The sequence below is a fragment of the Dendronephthya gigantea genome, unplaced genomic scaffold (genome assembly GCF_004324835.1).
Source record: "Dendronephthya gigantea isolate DGI-Jeju-01 unplaced genomic scaffold, DenGig_1.0 000035F, whole genome shotgun sequence".
Classification (NCBI taxonomy): Eukaryota; Metazoa; Cnidaria; class Anthozoa; order Malacalcyonacea; family Nephtheidae; genus Dendronephthya; species Dendronephthya gigantea.
Genome location: NW_021163045.1, coordinates 1333869 through 1356622, shown reverse-complemented (window position 1 = coordinate 1356622; position 22754 = coordinate 1333869). Strand labels below are relative to the sequence as shown.

Below are 22754 nucleotides of genomic sequence, written 5' to 3'. Positions count from 1 at the left end.
TATTTTTCATAATTTATATCCTTTTGACATCGAAATTATTTGTTTCTTTAAAGTGGTAAAAGATGGTAGTGTATAAAGTGGAGTCCTAAGAATGCGTGTATGGGGATGCTATCGTAATGTTTATTGAGAAGTCTTTTCTATATTTCCTTAGCATCATCAGAAATAAAATCGTTGCAAAAATTGAAAAAGAAGCTGCTAGTCCAATGTCCGCTACGCAGAGGTTTGTATTTTCATATTCTGGGTGACCTATGCAAGCCTTTGCTTATAGTTGCTTAGCAACGCCGTGTAATCAAGATGGCGGAAGAATCAGTCCACTGAAATCAGTCTTTGAAGGATTTTAATCAATTTCGATCGATTTACTGCGCGACGATGTCGGATGAGAGCGATAAAAAATCACCAAGAGCTCCAGAGGTTGTTAAAGTATTTGTGAAATCATGTACAAACTTGGTAAGATATGTACAAAACGTGAAAAAATACCGTCGTATGATATACAGTATATGCGTCAATTTGTTTCCACAATGTGCGTCCCTTGGTTTCTATTGGACGATGTGATTGCGGAGTAACTTATGATAACTTGATTAGTCTCTAACGTTATTTTATCTCATATTTTTTATATTTTGTGTTTCTTTTTAATATGTTTCATGTACAAACTGTGGCCTTTAATGTATCGCCTTTTGCAGGAAGGAAGCTTTATACTCACCAGTTATCACCCTTATCTTAGTACTTTAAACTACTGCTTTCAGTTGTCCGTATTCAGCTTAAGAATAAAAGCTGGTTAAACAAAATTCCCTATTTATTAATACTGCTTAATGCAGTGGATTATAAAAGAGACCCATAGGGAAAGTCTTACAACTTTTTTGCATTGTATTTAAAACCAGAGGGGAACAAAAAGTGAATCATTGACATCGCTAGTGAGAGTGGAGTATGGGCAAACATCGCTGGGAGAGTCCAGTAAGATTGAAACAACCAAAGAGACGAAAATTGCTGATTACAATTTTACCACATCATTCGAGTGCTCGTTTGATGAGCCATATTCATTTGATGGTATTTGTCAAAAGCCTGTAGTAGGTATGCGTTACTGTAGATATTTCATACTGAGTCATACATACTGACTTGTATGCTTCAAGAATTAACGCCCTGTTACATGGCGCAATTGTGCTCAGATATGCCTACCATGTAATATTGATCCAACTAACACAAGATAGGTTTAATACTTTTCAATGGAGGCCGGACTGTAAGTCACGTAGCCTGATAATATTTCAGTGTTCATTGACTGTGAAAACAATGAATTTCTAAAGAAGTGAATAATGATAATAACTTCAAATTGCATAGCATGGCTAACTAAATAGTGAGTTGGTCTGGCTATCAACTACTGGGTATTGTCATGGACTATATTAAGTGCAATGTTTGAAGAAGTTTTGGGTTAAAACTGCATGCATTAATTTCTCTTTTAAGTGATAATTGCTGAAGTATTGCCGAAAGATAAAAAAGCGAAGGAAGAGAAAACTTTAATTCTTGGACAATGCTGTGTTGATTTGCTTCCTCTCCTGAAAGGTAAGGTCTATAATTTTGTTGCATTTGTTTTTGAACAGAAAAAGAAAGGAGATTCAATCACTTAATTTACAGCTAACAAATAACAGCTTCATGGTAATTTTCTCTGTTTAATGCCAGGTATTTTTTTCATATATAGGGTCAAAAGAGTTTACTGTGATACAACCAGTTACCTCACCCACTGTCTCGCCAGTTTCGGACCCTTCAAATGCCGATATAGACCAGGTACATGGATGTCAAAGATTCTTGAGTCATTTTGTACAGATTTTAGCTATAGATTGCTTGACAATAATTTTTTTATGCTCAATAAATTCCACAGCCAGAACTTGAAATAACTGTTTCAGTCAATGAACCATTACTGGCACCCCATGAGCTCAATGGAAGGTAGGACCCAAAATTGAAACTGAAGTTCTACAACTGAAGATTTACGAGTTATTACTCAATGGTACTTGACTGTTCATGTCTTCTGGTTTCAGCAATTTATTCACATTTCAAATGGACAGTGCGTATTCCGTGCCGGAGTCCTGGCAAGGTGGAGGACAATCATTTACTTACACAATCACTCTGCCAGTTCCAATTACGTCACAGGTATAGCTAAAATGACAGTTAAGATCCTTACAAAGACCAGCTTGCAGGGAATTTTAGTTTCTATCATGGAATAGCTAATATGATTTTTAAAATTTGCAGAAAGAAAACACGGTGGTTATTCCTAATGGTTTACTGAGACCGCCTGGAGAGAAGGTGAAGTATTTTGTTGTTTCATTTAGATTTCAAGTCAAAAACAAGCAAGTCACCAAACTGAATGTACAATATATGTCACTCTATTTCTTGGATTAATGCAAGTTTATAGATTTCAGTAATGTTCAACTCATATATGCTTCATGCTTGCATGATGAGACCTAGAAATTACGTTAAACTTTAGGAGGCAAACCAAAAGCGAAAATGGAGTATTGGGCCTGCATCATCTGGTATGGATTTATTCATTCAAGAAAGGTTTGTTCTACATCATATATTCTGATTAAGTGAAATTACATCTGCATAGATCCAGTAAAAGTATGGTTATGATGTGTGTCAAGCTACCAGTACATACTATTTTATTTTTATTGCATAATTTAGTTATGTTGGTGAAAGTTTCACTGAAGAGGAACACGGTGACTTACAAGATATGAACGTACATACATTTACACTTTCTTTAATCTCTTTGTACAAGGCCTGCATCGATCTTTTAAATCCACACTTGGTATAAGCTTATTCCAGATTTTCCTTTTAGGATTTAATCTTCAGACGTCAAGCTCAGGTAGAAAAACCACGCGTTACTTGGAACTCTGAAAGAAGATGTTTCCTCTCTGCTGAAGCAGCGCTAAGGTATGAAACCTGCTGAGCCACTGACTATTAACTCGAACACTAGAGCAATATATGCTATGTCTTTTCTGGAAAGGTTACTGCCACTCTTTTTCAGCAAGCAAAAACGAGCATTTTCACCCAAGATAATATTCTATCATTATCTCCTTGCAGTCTGCAGGAAAAGATCGCACACAATCGTATTTGGCCGGTAGAGATCATGAGACTCCCCATGCCGTCTCTCGCCAAAGGCAAAGGAAAGCAAGCAGCCAACGACGACGATCAGAACATCACGTTTCATGGAGTAGCTTACGTAAATATGGCGCCATTGCTCTACCCGGGAATTAGGAAGATCCAAGGGGCATATTTGGTGAAGCCTTACATTGATAGCGAGGTTTTGGAGAAGACGAAAAGAAGAGGAAATCTAATGGAAGAGGCCGCTCAGATTTCAAGTGGCGTGAATCGTATGGTGACACCATCCGTACCAGCGAAATTGGCTGCCAGCAAAACTGGTGCTAAAGATACGAAGCCTAAGGTTAGTGTTTCGTTGTGAACTAGGGGTGGATGGGTGTGGCTGTGCATGGTACTGATGTGCATGAGGAGATATTGTTTAGTGTGCTGTAATAGAAAAAGGTATGGTTTGGTTCTCTATGGTTGTATGGGGGTATGGTGACATGGTCTAGTGTGCTATGGTGAGATGTGATGTGGTGAGGTGATGTGGCATGTTATGATATGATATGGTGAGTATGGTTTACCAGCTTTAGTGAGGTGTAATATAATATCGTATGATATGTAATGACGTGTTTACATGCTCATAATATTGTATGCACATGATTCTCCATCATATCTTCTCAATATTAGCCGTCCATGTCAACACTAAAAGCTGAACCGACATCAGAAGGAGAGGTGACAGATGCTGAAGGCCAGGTACAAAACATATGATCCATTTTCACTAATCACAATGCTTGTATTTGCGTTCTTTGCGAGACAATTCACATCTGTCCGACATTTACAGCAATACATTGAATCAAGGACATTTGTAACAATGAAGATAGAACTGGACAAGCCTTTGGTGCCTAAAAAACCTGCATCATCTCTTGCCAGAAAGTAAGAACCATGCGCCAAGTATGAATTGATACGTGTAGAAATCTTCATCAATGAGAAAAACTTACATTCAACTTTATGAATTTAGAGTTGCCGAAATTATACCTCCACGGCCGGTGTTTTCAAAAAAAACAGGAGGTGCCAAAAAGGTGAGAGATGCAACACAACTTGTGGAAGAGTTATAAATTTGTATGGAAATTGGGTTATCGTTTAGTGAAATATTTATTTCAATGATCGGTTTAGGCTTTGGACGATTACCATTCTCAGATTCTTAATGTCGCCAATCTGTTGCTGGATGAATTCAGGTATGAATTCAGCTGCTGAGAACAACAGCATAGCAAATATATGCTTGTATATAACCGTGCGTTAATATGCCTTGTGATATTCTTGTTTTGGGGATGCTTTTGATAAGGTATCTAAACGGAGCTGATATGGAGAACGGTTCTCTTGGTCAATCTCATGAAGACATGGAGGCAAGGTAGAAACACGTCATTTACACCTTTGTCTAGTTTGAGGCAAATTGGCAGACGCTTTTTATGGGCAAAATACGCGAGGCTAAGGCACTGCAATTCTTAATTTTCCCATGAATATATATGTGAGTGCTAAGCGTTATTAATAAGGCTTTAAAAATATTTAAATATCGCTTGAAACGCGACAGTAAAATGCAGCGCCTATAGGTATGGTAAAGTGTTGCGGACTTTTCTATACTATTCCATCATTTCCATGATGCCAAGTTCAGTCGATACGATGCGAAGTATATGCGTGTGTTATTCAATGGTGAGAAATTTTTATGTGCATTATATATATGAGCTTTCCTTTCACGCAGGAGAAAGGCTTTTCTATATGAACTGAACACGTCAGGAAAGTATTTTGCATTCAAGGAACAGATGAAGGTAAGAACGACTGGGCAGCTACTTTGCTTTACTGTATACCACAGTGTATATCCTGACCCTAAATCCCGCCAATATTTTGATCTAGAATGCTGTGATAAAAATAGTTCGTGAAAAGTATTTCCATACCTCATCCTTCACGGATCAGGAGAAGCTCCAAGCTTTTCTTAGCGATCTTTACGTTTTTCTTGTCGATGAAATGCACAAAGGACTAAACAAGGTGATACATAAGGTTGAATTTAGAAAAACAAATTTTGCATAAGAAATTTGCATTTGAATAATGTGGTTATTTATTGAGTTCGATTGCATGCTATTTCAGGCTATATCAGTTGACGAAGAAGCACAAGTTCCTGCATCAATGGTGGACAATGATATGTTGAAACATTTTGCTAAAGAAGCAGAGGTATTCGCAAGCAGCATTTTACTTTAGCAGTGCAATGCATCATAGGACAAGAAATTAATGCATTGCGTCTTGATGTTGTTATAGGTAAACCAGAACTACGAACTTGCAGCGAAATATTATCAAGAGGTTAGTTCAGTTTTTGTCATGACCAATGTCACGATAACTTCTTAAGAATTATGTTTCTCAATTGGATCTTTTCCTATAAGCAGGAAAGAGATATTTACAAGTATTTTATTATAACTTTGATATATTAATTCATGCAGAGATTGGCAAGAAATAAGAACGATCCAGATTACTGGTTTGATTACGGAACACATTGTTTGCTTATTGGAGACATTTCAAAGGTATACGCAAAATCTTCGTAAAGATTTCTGATTTCTTTTAAATATCGATTTAATAATTCCTGTTTGTTTCTTCCAGGCAGATGAATGCTTCAGAGAGGTCATTGCAATAAACCAGAAACATTTTAAAGGGTAAGAGTCGCTTTATATGTCACGCGTGGAATTTTATTATAAATGAAATGGACGCTATTAAAAGTCGATTTTTCCATTGAAGTCTTTTGATGAACGGTTGTGTGTCATTGATGCAAGAGAAATACGAAGAAGCGGAGACTTTCTTTGAAGCAGCGACGTGTGAGGATGAAAAGAGTATACTTGCGTGGACCACGTTAGGTGGGTGTTGAACAGGATTTTCTGTCAGAAGATTTGAAAACCAATTGTCCATCTTAATATAACGCTGGCGGTATACAGTGTTGAGCATCCCTCTATGAAACGACTGCGTCCTTCCGATCCACACCCATAATTACTGATTCCTAATCTCTTTTTACTTCCTGTTTTTTCTCTTTATGTGTTCTTCATTGCTCTTCTTTCCGGGCGAATACACGTCCACATTTAGGTCTTTACTACGATAGTTTTCAGAATGACATCGGAGCTGAAAGAGCATTCCTTGAAGCGACGCGAGCAAATGCGGCTTCCATTCCAAAGAAAGTTCTGCCACCGTCCTTGCAAGGTGAGCAGAATGCCGCAGAAAGAAAGGACTCTGGTGAGTAGAACAAGATTGATATAAGTGACAGCCCGCTGCTATCTTGAAGAGCCCGTAGAGGGCGACAAGAAATCGTAGTCCTACTGCACGGATAAATCTTGGGAATTAATCTTCAATATAATTCATCCAGATACATCCGTATCAAGAAAGGGAAGCACTTCAGAAATGCCTGAAACCACGACTCAAAAACACCGTGGTTCCTTTATCAAATCACAGAAGAACACGTCAGCAGAACACACCGCCGTTGATATGATTTCCAACGAGTCCTCTGCAGATGTGGACGATAAAGTATCAACTGGACCGTCACCACCTCCTGCGCCACCGATCAGCATATTTCTTCAGACAGCGGACTTTCTTTTGAATGTGAACGTTTTGGTGGTAAGGGTCTATAAATTTTGCCCGTAACTGGAGTCGTATAGGTTCTTAGGCAACAGTTGAGAACTGATGAGGCTATGTAGGCTACAAGAGCTGTTGGATAAATGTGGTATGATCAATAGTATAGTTAATCTTTGTATCAATCTTTATGACTGTGTTTTAGCTCGCAGAGGGTGCATTGGCTCATGAACTTGTGAGTAATGGGCCGTCAGCTCTGTATCACACCTTGTTGGCACGATTTCATATTCAAAATGAAAATTTCAATGAAGCTGAGGAGAACCTGAACGAAGCACTGAAACTTGACCATCAGGTAAGTGGGAATGTCGTGGAATGGTATATCACTTTGTTGTCAGTAGATCACCTCTATGAGAACAGTCGGCCGTTGTTGTTGTGCACGCCTTTCCCCCTTCTTCGGGTAAGAATCATGAGAAAACACACATGCACGAACTCACACCAATTCCATCCTTTAGAGCTCAAACGCATGGTCACTGCTTGGCCACGTGAACTACTTCACCCAGAGAATGAAAGAAGCACGTGAATGTTACGAAAGAACGGTGGCATACGTAGACGAGCCCACGGACATCCATAGCGTACTTCTACGATTGGCAACAATATACTTGAAGGAAGGACAGGTATAATGAGACTTTCATTGGTACAAGCCATTATAAAGGATCGATCCAATTTGCCAATATTTAACAATAGAATAGATAGCTTTAAAATGAAACAGGTCAGGACTCGTGTTTAGATGTTCTCCTTGTTGTAACTTCGGATATATTTGATTCTCTTCTTTAGTTTGACAAAGCAAAAGAACAGTTTCTTTTAGCTTGTAAACGCAATCCATCGCCTGTTTCATGGCTTGGAGTCGGGGTATCTTGCTACGAGGTACTAATAATCGTAAGATCGTACCTTATGCAGCGTTTTCATCGGTTCCATTCCCACTTACAGAACTTTGAACCATCGTCGAAATGTATCTTGTTTTTTACGGATATTTTGGCCGCAGGGTCCCTATAGATACACCACAACTAAATTGGGTACCTTGCCTTGTGCTTGGCATCCTAAATCCTGTTTCAAAAGATTAAAGTACAAGGCATATTAATAAAATGTTATTGTTTTGCAGTTGGGATCATTGAAAGAAGCAGAAGACGCTTTGTCTGAAGCGAATATTCTCAACAATACGGATGCTGAGGTTTGGGCGTACCTCTCTCTCGTGTGTTTAAAGGTGAGACAATATCTAAACTCATAATCCTAACTCTACTAAACGCGCTCTTCGGACATCACAATCTTTAATTCATTTTAAATTTTAATTCTTTAGACAGGAAGGCAATTAGAGGCAGAGCAATCATTCAAATATGCCATCAAAGTAAGATTTCTTGCAAAATATTAACTGTAGTTTGGTAAACTTAAATGAAACGCTACGACGTCTTTTTTGCAGTTAAACCTTCAAAATGAAGAACTTTTGAGTCAGTTACATTCCATGCAAGAACGTGTTGGATTTGGAAACCCAATTGCCATTTAGTTAAAAAACGTGTTTGTAGAAATTGTATTTATCCTTGTTACATGTAAATAAATAAGATATGTTTTGCCTGTTAGAAGTTGAGACTGTAATTTTACCGATCATTAAATATTGATTAAAACAGAAAATGTTGTCTTCGTTTTCATATGCATGTAGAATTATCTTCCTAATGTTTCTATTTATTTCAACTTCAATATATCCAGCTTTATACGACAGCTTTTAAACAACATTTCTTTCTTTTTGTATTTTTAAGTGGGTTAAAGTAGCCTCAATGTCTAATCATATACGAAGCATGAATAACGTATATCCGTTTAATTATTCATTTGTGCACCTGCCTGTGGCAATACAAGCAGTTATTGGGCCTAATATCAGTCATCGGTTATATATATATGGCTTTTGTTTGCGTCTATAATCGAAACATAAATATATTTCCTTATCATTTATTAGTTGTTTGGAGCTGAATTCTTCTAGTTTTAGTGAAACAACGTAAAATGAAGTAGAAAGTTCTGTTATCTATAAACAAAATTTGTGCTTTGGGTAAGTTGAAAATGTATACTTGTAAGGTGTTTAAAATAACGCTTTTCACATTGTTCCTAAAATTATTCTGGATTTAAACGATGTTTGAAAATAGAAAGTCATGCACGCTTTTAGCATACCTTTTTAATGTCCAAATTGAACTAAAACGAAAAATAGTAATTTAGGATTAGGACAAAGGCGAATGTTTTAGTCTCTATCTTTATAGCAATTTATAATTTGGGTTATAGCTTAATAGTCTTAATGTATTACTACCACATTATTCTGTTTAAACGAGGCGGTAAAAAAGCTGCCACACGCGACACGCTTTGAGGTTGATAATTTCCTTGTTGGGTCGAGACTTTTTTGTTTTCGTGCGCTTTTCCCCAACCATTTCCCTGGAATGAGATCTTTATCAACAAATACGATAACGTGTGTGATGTTTCTTGCCACAGATGGCAAGGAAACAAAACCTCACAACAAAATTTGGTCAGCCTACTGTGATGACAGTTTGTTAGAGAGCTATACGTGAGACAGCCCCAGGGGCAGGCGTAGAAAAATTATAGGCTAAACTGATTGAAAGAGAATGGTAAGCACAACTCGATATTTTAAACTGAACTCCAGGGTAATCAATGCTTTAACATAAGAAAGAAAATATTGAACGAAGAAGATAAACGAAAATTCTGCCGAAAAAGTTCGGCCTATCCGTTTGTTGTTTCCCAGAAACGCGAAGCCTTAACTCATTATGTCTTTTGTCTCCATCAAAGTAACTTTATCTGACTTTATTTTCTGTAGCACGAATGGATATCATCTCTGTCGAGGTCACTTATCCCACATTACCCCAACCACCCCTCACTAGCCCGCCACGTACCCCAATTGCAACACCGATCGCTCGTCCACCGGCTTTTGCGAGCTACCAAGAAGAAAGCCAGCAAGGAATTGTGGGGTGTTATGACATTAACGAGCTTAGAGAGAGACTTGAACTGTTTGGAATTTCGAACGAGATGCGGACAGCGTTTCCCCGGAGACGGAAAACGGCGGTGCGTAGAGACTTTAGTACAAAGCGGACATCCATGTTAACATGTGATGCGCAATACTCCAATAAGAACCTGAGTCCGATGTCACGTGAACACTCCCGCAAATTGTTTCCAATTCATTCCTCCGCCACACGAAGCTGCTATATTGATTTCAGCGGAAACTTCCGTGACACATTGCGGGCACAGTCAGTGAAAATGAAGACCAAGGATTCGGCGCCTGCGGTAAATCTAAATGTGAGTCAGCAGATAAAACCAAAGACGCCACAAACACCGAAGCGTAAGAAAGATTTGAGGCGAAAGAAAAAACGAGATTCTGTCTCTGAACCAGTGGAAATGAAGGAAGGACTTCTTGTCATTTCCAATGGAAAAGTTGTAGATTACCGTAAAGACGTGAGACGATCGAAAAATCTTAAGGAAGACGAGCGAAAGAGATTGCGGAATGAAATGCGCGAACATTTGAGTGTCGTGCGTTCCTTTGACGATATTATTAAAGAATTTGACATAACAAAAATGCAACTGGAGCAAATGAAGACAATGTAAAATGCGCCATCAATTTTAAGCCGGTTTCAGAATGAACGTTTAAAGTGTTCATACTTCTTACGAATTCTTTAATCTTATAATCAAAATCTTTAAGTCAGAAGTGCAATACATCAGGGATGTACAATATATTAATTTAATTTTTTTTCATCCTAATAATTCCTGTTACAGGCTTTGATATCTTTGTTTAAATATTTGTTAAAAGTGTTTATACACTTTATAAATAGTCATATATATACAGTGGTATATTTAACTGAATTTTATATTAAAATTCACTGCTTTTTGTCGTTACAGGATCAACTTTTATGATACAAATTTATGTACATACTGTATTTTATAAATGATCATATTTACAGCAATCTGCTGGTCTTGTTTAAATTGACTGGAATATAGTTTAACGTATGTATGCGAACACTGTTTGAACTTTGAAGATTTCATTTAGCCAGATTGCTAAGCTAAAATTAGTAATCTGGCTTCACATGCAGAAATCTATGCCAAAAATGCGGTCTACTCTCTACGTAATAATCAATGCTCACCGCGTGACATGTGCACAATGGACTTTCTCACATTAGACAAACATTCAGCGGCAGCGTCTTGTATCTTTTCGTTACTTGATGCCAGCAGATTCATCAGGATCTAAATCAAAACAAGAGAAGACTGAGAAGTGATTCACTATAGTTTATCCTTCCAACCAGGGGGATCATATCGCGATATCCTCCTATATTAACTATGTTCCAACTCAAAAGATAACATTTGTCAAGAATTGTCTCGCGGCTCGCGGAAAATGATCTTGTGCCAAGCTTACTTTAGGCGTATTGTTGTTTCTCAGGAACTCACAGTTCTCAAAGTCATGTGAGAGTTTGTTTAATGCTGAGATGGACACACAGTGGACGTGCTCATCAAAGTCGTCTCCAAGCCCCTCGATCAAGTATGGTATACATTGTGAGAGAACATTTCGCTCTCGTGAGGATTCACAGCACCTGGTCAATATGATATGAAATAAAAATAACAGAGTCTTTAGGATGAGTGATCAGACATATGTCGGTGAACTGGAATGCTGACGCCTCCTTGTTCTGTCTGTACTACCAATTTAACAGACAAACAGACGCCTTCTAATCTTAAGTATATTCATATGTTATAACCACTGTATCACACCCACCTTGAAATAAGACTTGTAACGAAGTATCTTAATATCTTGCTTTTCTAAAAGATAATGTTAGGAAGATTATAACGAAACTGACTTTGCCAGTAGTCTCAGAAGGAATTATATCACCTAAAGCCTCAGTCCCTGGTTGTTCAGACATTCGTCATTTACGAACAAGTTCTTTGGATTATCTCAGAAACTATTGTTGTGTCCGGGGAAGAGAATGGCTCGCCGCTTGCGTTATGTTATTTAAAGAGAATATCATTAATCATCTCATACCGATTCACGTAATCTAAGAAGGACTGGAATTAAATCATAATCTACCAAGATGGAACGATTCTCCGCGTCTTTTGCGATGCTCACTGCAGCTTCACACAGACATATCAAAACCTAAAACAATATAGGAGACTGTGAAGCCTGGCTTTCATTCATCACCGACAATCGGCGATGTTATTATGAAAATACCAGAAGAGAAAGACTGGTATTCAAGTAAAGGACTATACCACATACTTTGTATCTTTTCAGTTCCGTAGCGGATAATAACGACATAAGAAGTTCTATTCCTCCGACAATTGAGCGTACAGCATTCGCTGACTCCTGTGAGCGAACGAAAGAACCAAAAACAATAAGCACAAGAATACGAAAATCACTAAAGCGCAGCTGGGGGAAACAAAACATTCAGGCTTGAGGCAGGCAGGAAGAGACGGCATGCCATTGGAACAAGCAATGTAATGTTTTCTCACCTCAGGTTCCACACAAACAGACGCCAAGGCTGCGGCGCTACTTGCAACAATCTAAATTTGAAATTAAAATCTAATAAAAATTTAAACAGTTTCATGAGAATTGCACAGATCTCTATATACCTCCTGGTCGGGATTCTTTAACAAAGACCACAGTAACCGTAGACCATCAAGTTGTAAGATTTTTCTAAATACAAAAAAAGGAATGGTAATTACAGTAAAATATCCATAAACCTGTCCTTTTCAGCCCTATGACGTAACCATTACTGGAGTGATTCGAGACAAGAAGTAGGGATATGCAGTGGAACCATGTATAAATCCATAAATGTCAATCATTTGACCCACCTTCTCAGAGCATTATTACGAGCGCATACTCCAAGCGAACGTGCGCCGTACAACAACATCGCGGGTTCCGTTAGCGACATGAAACCGATCAGAAGGTTTATAACTTCATGATTGCTGATGGCCTCCAGGTAAGCATCATTCCATAGCAGTTCTGCTAACAAACCTAGTGCAGAACCTTTAACCTACGAAATACAGTGACAACTGAGGTATTAAGGGGACAACAGTTGATAGCTATGTCGCATGCATCAGCTGGCTGATATAAACTAACCTGTGTGTTTTTATCAGACTGGAGTATATTTGAAACGAGAGGGAAAATTTCGTGAGCTTCAAACCTGAAAAAAAAATACAGTTTTGATATTTCCACTCGTACCAGGAAAGTCGTCCAGTATCGCAACCTAGTTCGTAGCCAGATATTTCTCTTATCTCTGGCTCTGGTTACAAGTTTAATGAGACTCCGGTCAGGTATCATAGGCTTTCATCTCGGCTCATTATCAGCCACTGACACGATATGCAACGTGATTGTAATATCACGATATGCAACGTGATTGTAATATCACGATATGCAAACAATTAGCGCTCGTGAAACAATTAGCGCTCAAGGTAAAATAAAGAAAAAGAAACAAAAGAAACACATACTTTTCCCTGTATTCCTTATTCAAAGAACACCTCCAGATTATACCAGGAAGTAAAGTTAACATTTCCTCGTTATTTCTTTGACAATGTTGTTTAAAAAGCTTCACTATTCGTTGTACGTTGTTTGCTTTCAACAATGTCCTCTGCGTCCTCTCATCACCAGCACACTATACGATAAAAAGCATCGAGCTAAATTCAAAGAGAAAGTCTTTAAAGAAGCAGATAATTTCTCACCTTGAAAAGAATCTTGATAGAAAGGACTTCAGTTCGTTCACTTCCCTCTATTTTCGCTATCACTTTCTCTATAAAATTTTCTTTTTCCAATTCAATACGAAAGTATTCCTTTTAAAAAAAATTAGGATTACGTTAGTTTAGCTTAGATTATACTTCACACTCTCCGGTCGAAATGTATGGAATACGTATGGTATATGACATACCCAACCACAAGTATTCCATACATTTCTCCCTTTCGTACGTATAAATGGTATAATCCTAATTTTCCTTATTTTTAGGCATTGAAGAAACTCACCACACTTGCACACTCTTCAACAATTCCTAGCAAAGGTACTACGAGTTCCTCATCTTGGGTTTCCACCAAACGGGAAAAGACATTCAATGATTCTGATATAATCTTGACATCTTTATCTCTGATCGAGAGGCAACAACTCCACAGAGCATTACAAACACTGCGAAATAATTCCAGCCTATCATCTTGCACCAAGTTGAACTTCGGTACACAAACTTTAAATACCGACATCTACAGAAAATTTTAAATATTTTCTCAACCTGAGGACACAATACAATTCATAACTGATTACACATTAGAGGACAAAGTCAACCAATAATCAGATTTTACTTAGAGGAGAAAGTTTTGGATCGAACACATTGTAAAAATATATTACCAGCTTCTCTATAATGTTTATTTTATTTGCAGCCGCACGAACGTTCCTGTGTTTGGCCAGAGACGAGAGAACATCACACGCCAAAGACACAATAACTTTGTCATCCTCGCTGAGAACTGACACAAGCTGTTGAATGCCTAGAATAAAATATTAGAGACGGACTTCTGAAATATTGGACGTAGCTTCGGAAGTGTACGTGATTGTTGTAAGTGAGAATCACATTATTTTAGGCACAGCAAACGTGAAAAAATAAGAGGTCGAAATCAAGTCATATACAATATCGCGCACGGCATGACTTACCGTTTCTCCTTAAAATGATGTTGGATGTTTTTGGGGAACTTGACAAATACAAAAGGACCTTTAATGCAGCGACCTGTTTTGATAAATAAAATATTCTCTTAGTTTTAGCAGAATTGAGTGCAAATAAAGCTAGTTTAGTTCGTTTTTCACATGCAAGCGTGGACTGGATTCCGCCTACACACAACCATTGTTGGCCTATTCAGATGCACGTTAATGATGTTTCAGTTTTACGTCGAACACGTCATCATGACGATAACACTCGACTACAAAAACTTTCCAGTAACATCCATATTAGGCGATATCGGCCCAAAAGATCACCGCGTGGGAAGACGTCTTAAATATCAAAGTTATTTTGCTTGCTTACCCTGCATCGACGGTTATCAGTATCGAGGATATTAAGGAATAAAGTGATGCCGTGAAGATGACGAATTATTTCACTAAATGAAGGTTTTTGTATATCAAGATCCTTGAGAGCACAAAGTGCCAGGACTGTAGCTGTCGGGTTACCGATCTGAAAGAGAATACAGAAATTGATAATATAGTGATGACGAGTGTTTGCATGGTGATATTGATAGTGGTGGTAACAGGGGGTGAACATTGTGGGATAGTGTGATAGTTGTAGTGGTGGTGTTGTCAATAGTTGTGGTAGTAATCATGGTGATGACGGCGGTAATTAACAGTGGTAGCAACGATGATTTTGATGATGATGGTGACATGCAGGGGGTGATCATAGCGCGATGGTGTGATGGTGATGGTGGTGACGGTGATAGTTGTGATATATAACAGTAATGATGTGAGAATGATAATGTCAATAGTGTTGTAATAATGATAGAGCTGCCTCGGATGAAGACAGAGATGTGGTTACTGTAAACTATCCAAACTTACCCTAACAAAACGCATAATTTTTCTTATTTCCCAATAGTCTGTATGTACAAGAACTTCTTTCTGCAAAAAGAAATACTTCAACAATGAGCACCTTTAACAACATTGTCAAACAATGACAAAGAGACCTTACCTTGCTTAAAGATATATCCTGCTCATTTTCAGATTCTGCCGTGTGATCGTAAAAAACTTTTCATCAGTGAGAACGCGCTCTCTGAGTGGATCAAAAGGGGTTTCCCAGTAACTGAAAAACAACACGCTTGTTTTGAGTGCGATTGGATATCAGAAGATCAAATTCGATATCTTCCCAGCTCCCATTGACAATACTTGTTAATATAATTCTATTGTTCAAGAAATATAGTTGATGTGTTTAAAGAGAGAATTGTACAAAACCCCCCAATACAGAGTATCATTTTTTGTTTATTCAATCTTACAATGAATGAATGACTGATTTGATGAACTCAGGTAAAATTGGAACAAATCTGTACGGAAAAGACTTCATCTATTCACTTCCTGCATGAGATCTATATATACTATACAAAAGTTTAATGAAATTGTCGATATGACGCCTTACAGTTCCTGAGAAGAACCATGGTTATCTGGGGAACCGTTAACAAACGAAAAGGGAGGGTGACAGACAGACGGCGCAAACGATTTTATCTTTTTTTGTATAACGTAACTGTTGTTCACTGACGTCAGTGAATATCAAACCGCACTTTATAATTACAATATGACAGTGTGTCAGAGGTTTGTGGGGTTGTTGTGCAATTCCTCGACCAAATTGTATTAAACTTTAATTTAACGTTTAATTTCATAAAATAACGATCGAGATTTATCCAACTTCATATTTGATTTAAAACTGTGAAATCCTGAATGATGTGCGCGTATTAATTTGTGAGCTTTAGGCTGCCTTAATTAAACACGTCCACTTGCAAGCGATCAGCGATGTTTGTATATGATGCTAGAGACGCTATATATCATAATGGCTGAAATAACTGACTTTAATACCTTCGACCATTTGCGAACCGTTCACCTCCTAAAGAGTCTAGTGTTACTTTATGAGGAGATGAGGTGAAATACATGAACAATACCTGGCGACAGGCAAAGACGGCGTAGTAATAACGACAAGAATGCAAATGAAATGACAAAGAGTTATTCACTATCGAGCGAGTACGAAAGAAATCAAATGAAATGGTTCTTTGAAAATATCCTTTGAGATTTCAACAAACATGAATAGCTATGATATATACGGCGTATCATCCGAAAGGATAAAAGAGATATGATTGTATTTTAATAGAACAATTATGCAAAAAATAAAAGCAAAAAGTGTCTTATTTGACGTTCATGCGAAGTTTCAAATTGGGATATCTAAATAAGCAAAATGACACAATCAAACAATTGATGCTACTCACGCTGAAGAAATCTTCAACTTCTCCATTCCAAGGTTTTGCAGATCTTCAAAGCACTTTTTCCTAAAAACAAATTAAGCAAGCTTCAATATACGTCCAATATAAGCAGCATAGACTTTAATAGAACCCTCCATAGCAACAAATGAACATTATACAAATGTTCAATATGATAAGACCGAACAAAGAGATGATATCGCATGTATGTTACGAACGAATGCAAATAATCTCACCACCTTAATTGTGTTTCCGCAAAATCATATAACAGATGAAGCCGGAAAGCTGTTGCGCCAAATTTTCAATCCTTTTTTACTCCACACGATTAAGAGTCTCTTTTTCATGTACGAGTGTATTTATCAGTTTGCTTGTGGAGGAAGAGAGATATTGGAAAATTCTTTATAAACATGTATTTATTGACACAGCACAGGTGATTCTCGTAAGTGCATAATATGAATACAAATGGCCTATGCAGCTATGACGAACGGTTTTGGAACTTTTGTTCGTAACTATTGAAGATTATATTATGACTTTCACACATGTACAGGTTTAAAAGACAAATAGGCAACTTCTAGAGCACAATTTCGTGTTTAAAGTTAATATTGTTCTACCTTTGTTCATGTTACGAAAAATATCTGTCAAAAACCCCGGCATTGTTTCATTCATTTATCATATATCTACTCTCAGTTAGTATGAATACGGTCAATTCTTCAAAAACTTAATTTGGGTAAATTAAGGTAAGTATTATATTGGAACCTTTGGCTTGCCCATGCAGGAGGTTTTAATCAGACTAAGTTGAAATACCGGCGGCCACTTATAGAACTACTACAACCCGGTCGAGGAATTGATCGGCTTAGAAAGTCTAGTATAAGACTACGTTTGGCAGAATTCTTGACTTGTACAGTATAGTATGTCGTAAGGTGAAAATAATATTTACCTGTTCCTGTCGACTCCCATTCTAACTCTTTCTGAGCGCAGCCCTATTGCAGTCGATGGAAGTTTGCTTTGGCGTACTGACTGAAGAGAAATAAAAAAAATGCTCGTTAAAAAATAAAACATGGCATATAGTAATATATCTGAATGACCCCTGGAGACTAATTTGTATTTCTTTAATTACAAGCTTGTAAAAGCGACTAAGAGACACAAGTTATCGCATCATTTAATCTCTAAGAGAAGAAAGAAAAAGGAATACTTGGATATAAGGAAACTTAGTAATACATGCACGCAAGGTATTGTGAAACTTATCAGTTATTAATGAGATTTGTTTGCAACACACAGCAGTCACAACTGCGCGTGAATATTCGATGTTAAATTATTTTATAAAATTGCCTCGTCTTTGCAATTCATGTGTTTTGAAGCCCTCGTTGCACTGAATTTTTTTACACTTCAGATGTTTCCAATCACTTGCGATCGTATTGTTCGATACAGGCTTCAGTCAGTGCTTTTGTTACAGGTCGAAGAGGTTACTGATTTCATCTGCGCACGAGAATCGCGTGGGCGGTTGTTTCTAAAACTGAAAGCAGACTAGAGCATTGCTCAATCGAACTCCAGGCTAAAATCTATACGACCCACGTTACTTACTCGTTCTTTAACGTTTCTATTGATCGCAGCAAAGGAGGATGAACGTCTGAAACTGTCTGTAATCAAGGGTAGTTTTAGATTAAGTGAAGGAGATCTTGCGGTTGTACGAAGGTTTTTTGAAGGAAGTGAGTTGATGAGTGTTCCAACAGATAATATTTTCTTTTTCAACTCCGTCGGTGATCTTTTTTCATCACTGGAGCTTGTTAATTCAATAATTTCTTCCTCAACTAAGTTATCTTGCTCATGCAAACGTTGTGTAAATATCTCTGGTGAAGAAGATCCGAGATTACTTTTCCCGTTTAGCTCTTCAGTATAGGCGGTAAGATCCTTCTCAATCAGCTTATAGCATTCAGGCCTGTGCAAAACAAATATTGGATAGATTTGTATAAAAATATTCCAGCTAGCTACATAAACATGAGAGTTATGCACTTTGCAGACCAGACCACTGGGAAGAAATTGAAACTGAATCTAGACTTTTGCATGCATATATAATAAAGATTTAAACAGATTGCGGAAATTTATCGTTGTTGCTTACAGCTGCATATGCAACTCAAAATTACTTATCTGACTTAACATTAAAATCCCTGATAAATTACGACTTGTAAAACTATGCTGTCTATACAGTTAGTAGAAAACTCGACTAATAAAACTGGGATTTTGGAGTTACCGGATAATAATAAATATTTGCCTACAAAGTGAAGAGTTTAAATGAAGCCAAGAGTTTGGTCCAGCATGCATCGGTTCATTGAGGTTGAAATTAATGTTAACAAAAAAGAGCAGGAATATGACAGGATGATGCATGGAAAGAGAAACGGTGTAACATACGGGAGTGGCAATTAACTTTCGGTTTTTTAAAAATTTTACACTTTTCCAACAATAGATAATTGTTTCTAATACATATATTAGTATTCATATGAAGTGAAACCCCGCGGGTTTCAGATGAATAGTATCATTCATGCAATTACTCACATCTTCCCACTTTGTAATCCTAACGCGATATCCGTGGCGATTTTAACAAGTTCCGAGTCACTCTTTTGAAGATTTTCGACGCCTTCCACCTTCTTTTCCCTTAGAAGTCTGACCGCTTCTCTGGCGTGTTGTCTTTCCATCTAAGAACAGAAATGTCAAAATGATATGCTAGCTTAATTCGAAAATAATTTATCATCCACAAAAATTCTAGAAATAGTATTATAGGATTACAAGTAATACTACAAAGCTTAGCTCGACCAAACTTACTTTGAGGACTCACAGGCCGACTAATTTTAGCGGCAAGCAGTTGTTGACGGAGTTGATGACGACAGTTGTGACTGCAAACAGAAAATGGCGAATTTTAATTAAATATGTGCTCTAGAGACAAAACGCAATTATCATAAATGAACGTATGCTAGCAAAGTTTTATTAAAATTGGGCAATGAAAACTGTTGAAATAGCAGAATTGAAATATTTTTAGTATTAATTTTGAAATATCAATTGCAAGTTGACTGTGAATTCTGGTATTTAAGGTCTTTAAAACATTTAAATCTTGCTTGTGACTGTAAACGTGTGATAGGTTTTTCGAGAGAATTTGTTTAAGTAATTGTAAGTAATTTTTGTTGAGACGTAAGAACTGTTTGCAACATGTTTTTAAATATAGTCCTACTCAGTTTGACGTACATCGTCTAAACGTTTCGCGTCTAATTCCTCCTGTTGCAGCCGAAAACGTGCTTTAATTTCAAATTAGACAAACGCACTTTTCATGATGACGCTGTTTCCAAACAAATTTTTCTTTCAGTGCGTTAAGACGAACACGAGAATGGATAAACTAATGCGTTTACATGCATTTAAAATGGCCTATAAGAAGCCTCAGACCAGAATAAATCAATGTGAGCGACAGTAATCTATCATGCCTGAACGTACAAATAATTTACTCAGCCGCACTTAATATAAACCCATTTCTAATTTGATTCATTGAATTGTCTTAAAATTATGTGCGTTTAAGCTCATCTTTTACTTGTTTTAAAATTTCTAAATTAATCTTCCACTATATGACAGGAGGGGTTTACTTTTAAAAGCATGAAAGAAGATGCTATGCAGACGTATTAAGGAAAAAATATTTTCTCATTGTGGTCGCCGCAGCTGAATCTACAAGCGCTTTATGAAGCTTATTCTTTGTCTGCATAGAATGAAAGCATCATGAATGTGTGTAATTAAAATCTGGGAAAGCAAAGAGGCGGAATATTGCAACACAAACAATTTAATTTTTTAGTGTTATTTTCTCACATTTCGAAACATTAATGAGTGAGCCCCGTGAATCGCTTCATTTATTTGAATATCGGCAAAACTGTGGACTTGTGAAATTAGTGGTGATTGTGATCATCGTGGTTTTTTTTCTGTAATGACATGCAGTATTTTTATGGTGCTATAAAAGGTGTGTTTATGAATAAAAGGCGTTTGTAACATTGTGATTGTTTGTTATATAGACACCTCCCGAATTTCTTCTAGGACAATAAAAACCATCCCACAAACAAAAGATTACATTGTTCGCCTCGTTTCCAAGGTATTGTTCTGTGTTAACTCCATGCAGCAAATTCAGGAAGTGTCTATTCGTGTTATAATGACGAGGATGCTCGTCATGATGGCGGAATTTAGTAAGACGAAGGTATTGGTAATAATTCCATCATCGGTAAAAACACGAATTGAATACTTGAGATTAATTTAGGATTGGTCTTAGATTAGGGTCACGGTTGATTATGGTTAACTGTGATCCTAAATCAGACACTAATCCTAACCTAATCTCAGGATTAAATTATTGCATTTAGTATCATATTGATGCTCGAAATGGTGCGGTGTTGTACACGTCATGGTGACAGTGGCAAATTTGATTATAAAAGTGTCGCCACAAATAAATGGAATGTCAAAATTTATTATTGTCAAATCGGAATTTACACACTTTTTACACTTGTCCCAAGACGAAGTCGAGAATTACTATCATTGATTCCTAGTGATTATAGTTATTGAAATCAAGGTTATATTCAAAATCAGTCACATGAAATAAGGCAGTCCAGTAGTTAGTGGTAAAATCGCGTTTGCGTTCTCGTGGGGTTCGCGCGTGTACACAAGTCGTGTATACACGCGCGAGCTCCACGAGAACGAAAGCGCTGCCTATGGCTGTGAAATATTCAGAAACAAAATTGTCTTATTAATTAAAAAGCTGAAGGAGATAATGATTGAAAGGCTTTCATATACATCATTACTACAACATTTGGCAGCGATACGCAAGACTTTTTTGTTTAGTATTGTCCATTGAGCATTCAGCAAAGAATTGCGTTATTTCGCCAACGTAATAAAAATCTGCGTTATTTCGCCAACGTAATAGAAAATCCGCCAACGAAGCAATTTTTTAATCATTATCTTGTCGCTAGGCGAAAAAAATCATCACCACAGCATGACATAGCTGTATCTACTATTGCATCTATTTTAAACTAGTTTGTTGATGAATCATGATTTTTTGCAAGATTGTAACCGAAGTGCGCTGATGCAAAACAACTGAACTGAAGTGTGCTATTGATTTGAGCATATTACGCTAAATAACTAAATTTAAATTGACCCCTGCCGCAGTTCGACTTGCCCATCTCTAAGCATTTATAAAGCAACTAGCCTCCCCTCTTGGAAACATAAAATGAACGTATATACATATATATATATTTACTCTTGTAACCGAAAACGCTGGTTCTTTGGACACGCGAAACAAGAACGGACTTTCAAGAATATGACATGGCTAACAACGAAACGACGTTTTCTCAAATTTCAACAATGAACCCATGAAATTGAGATTGGGTGAAATAACAGGCCGTTTCTCCTTCACCAGCTTGTAAGCTTCGTTTAACGTCATTTTCTCGTGTTTCATTAGAAATGCAATGACAACAGTTGCAGATCTCGAAATTCCAGCCTGACAGTGAACTAAGACACCGAATCCTTTTTCACGACCTTCGTCTACGAAAGAAAGAAGAAAACTCGTTATTTTTATGCGTATGAAAACCAGTTAAACGTTAATTTATCAATCAAAATTTGCAACAGAAAATCTCTTTCTTTCTTACCAATGAATCTTAAAGCATCTTCAAAATGTATTCCTATATCCTCTTGGCTAGAATCATTCACTGAAATTTGTTTATAAATGAGATCGGAACGATGTTGAAAATAATTTGGATGGTCCTTGGTGACATTTAGGATATACCTAATTCTCAACTTATCAATAAGTCCTTCGTTAGATGCACTAATTTTATTTCCAATGAATAACCCGGGTATGATTTCAGATATAGGAGGACCATTAGGAATGCTGATGGTAGATTTCTTTTCCTCTGGTTCGGTTGTAAGTTTATTGGTTGCACCAACCAATGTTTCATATTCTGTTCGCTCTCGCTTTGTTTCACAAAGGTTGTGGTGCTTTAGCACAAATTCCTTTAGCCCACCTGCAACCCCGAAAAAAAATATTTATGATCAGCATAAAAAGGTACAAGGTCATTAATATTTACATTTACAG

At 37.2% G+C, this 22754-nt stretch overlaps 2 protein-coding genes across 11 annotated transcripts; one reads left to right on the top strand and one right to left on the bottom strand.

The window, feature by feature from the left end:
• The first annotated feature begins 305 nt into the window (after nt 1-305).
• LOC114525682 (cilia- and flagella-associated protein 70-like) lies at nt 306-10341 on the top strand. Its single transcript, XM_028547088.1, has 32 exons — nt 306-447; nt 879-1068; nt 1456-1554; nt 1691-1776; nt 1871-1935; nt 2028-2139; nt 2239-2292; nt 2474-2544; nt 2668-2722; nt 2822-2916; nt 3067-3427; nt 3754-3819; nt 3908-3999; nt 4085-4145; nt 4240-4301; nt 4409-4474; nt 4823-4889; nt 4975-5106; nt 5206-5289; nt 5374-5415; nt 5553-5633; nt 5710-5762; nt 5845-5960; nt 6184-6330; nt 6461-6708; nt 6869-7015; nt 7176-7337; nt 7498-7587; nt 7823-7924; nt 8018-8065; nt 8138-8755; nt 9527-10341. The coding sequence occupies exons 1-31, from the start codon at nt 370-372 to the stop codon at nt 8219-8221; spliced, it is 3216 nt and encodes a 1071-aa protein (XP_028402889.1). The 5' UTR covers nt 306-369; the 3' UTR covers nt 8222-8755; nt 9527-10341.
• LOC114525683 (armadillo repeat-containing protein 4-like) lies at nt 3345-21995 on the bottom strand. Of its 10 annotated transcripts, none has more exons than XM_028547091.1 (24): nt 19472-21995; nt 19205-19344; nt 18236-18590; nt 17592-17671; nt 16664-16723; nt 15385-15495; nt 15255-15314; nt 14734-14880; nt 14370-14442; nt 14070-14206; nt 13697-13924; nt 13402-13509; nt 13171-13334; nt 12803-12866; nt 12535-12716; nt 12313-12376; nt 12193-12243; nt 11960-12046; nt 11729-11839; nt 11465-11508; nt 11111-11285; nt 10842-10941; nt 5016-5097; nt 3345-3407 (listed from the first exon to the last, which is right to left on the bottom strand). In XM_028547091.1, the coding sequence occupies exons 7-23, from the start codon at nt 15267-15269 to the stop codon at nt 5054-5056; spliced, it is 1794 nt and encodes a 597-aa protein (XP_028402892.1). In that variant the 5' UTR covers nt 15270-15314; nt 15385-15495; nt 16664-16723; nt 17592-17671; nt 18236-18590; nt 19205-19344; nt 19472-21995; the 3' UTR covers nt 3345-3407; nt 5016-5053. The 10 variants fall into 10 exon arrangements, 4 of the variants coding, with proteins under 4 accessions (XP_028402892.1, XP_028402893.1, XP_028402890.1 ...); XR_003687233.1 differs by lacking the exon at nt 3345-3407 and adding an exon at nt 7612-7767 and having other exon boundaries at nt 5024-5097; XM_028547092.1 differs by lacking the exons at nt 3345-3407; nt 5016-5097 and adding exons at nt 7706-7767; nt 8875-8895.
• Between the last annotated feature and the right edge of the window lie 759 nt (nt 21996-22754).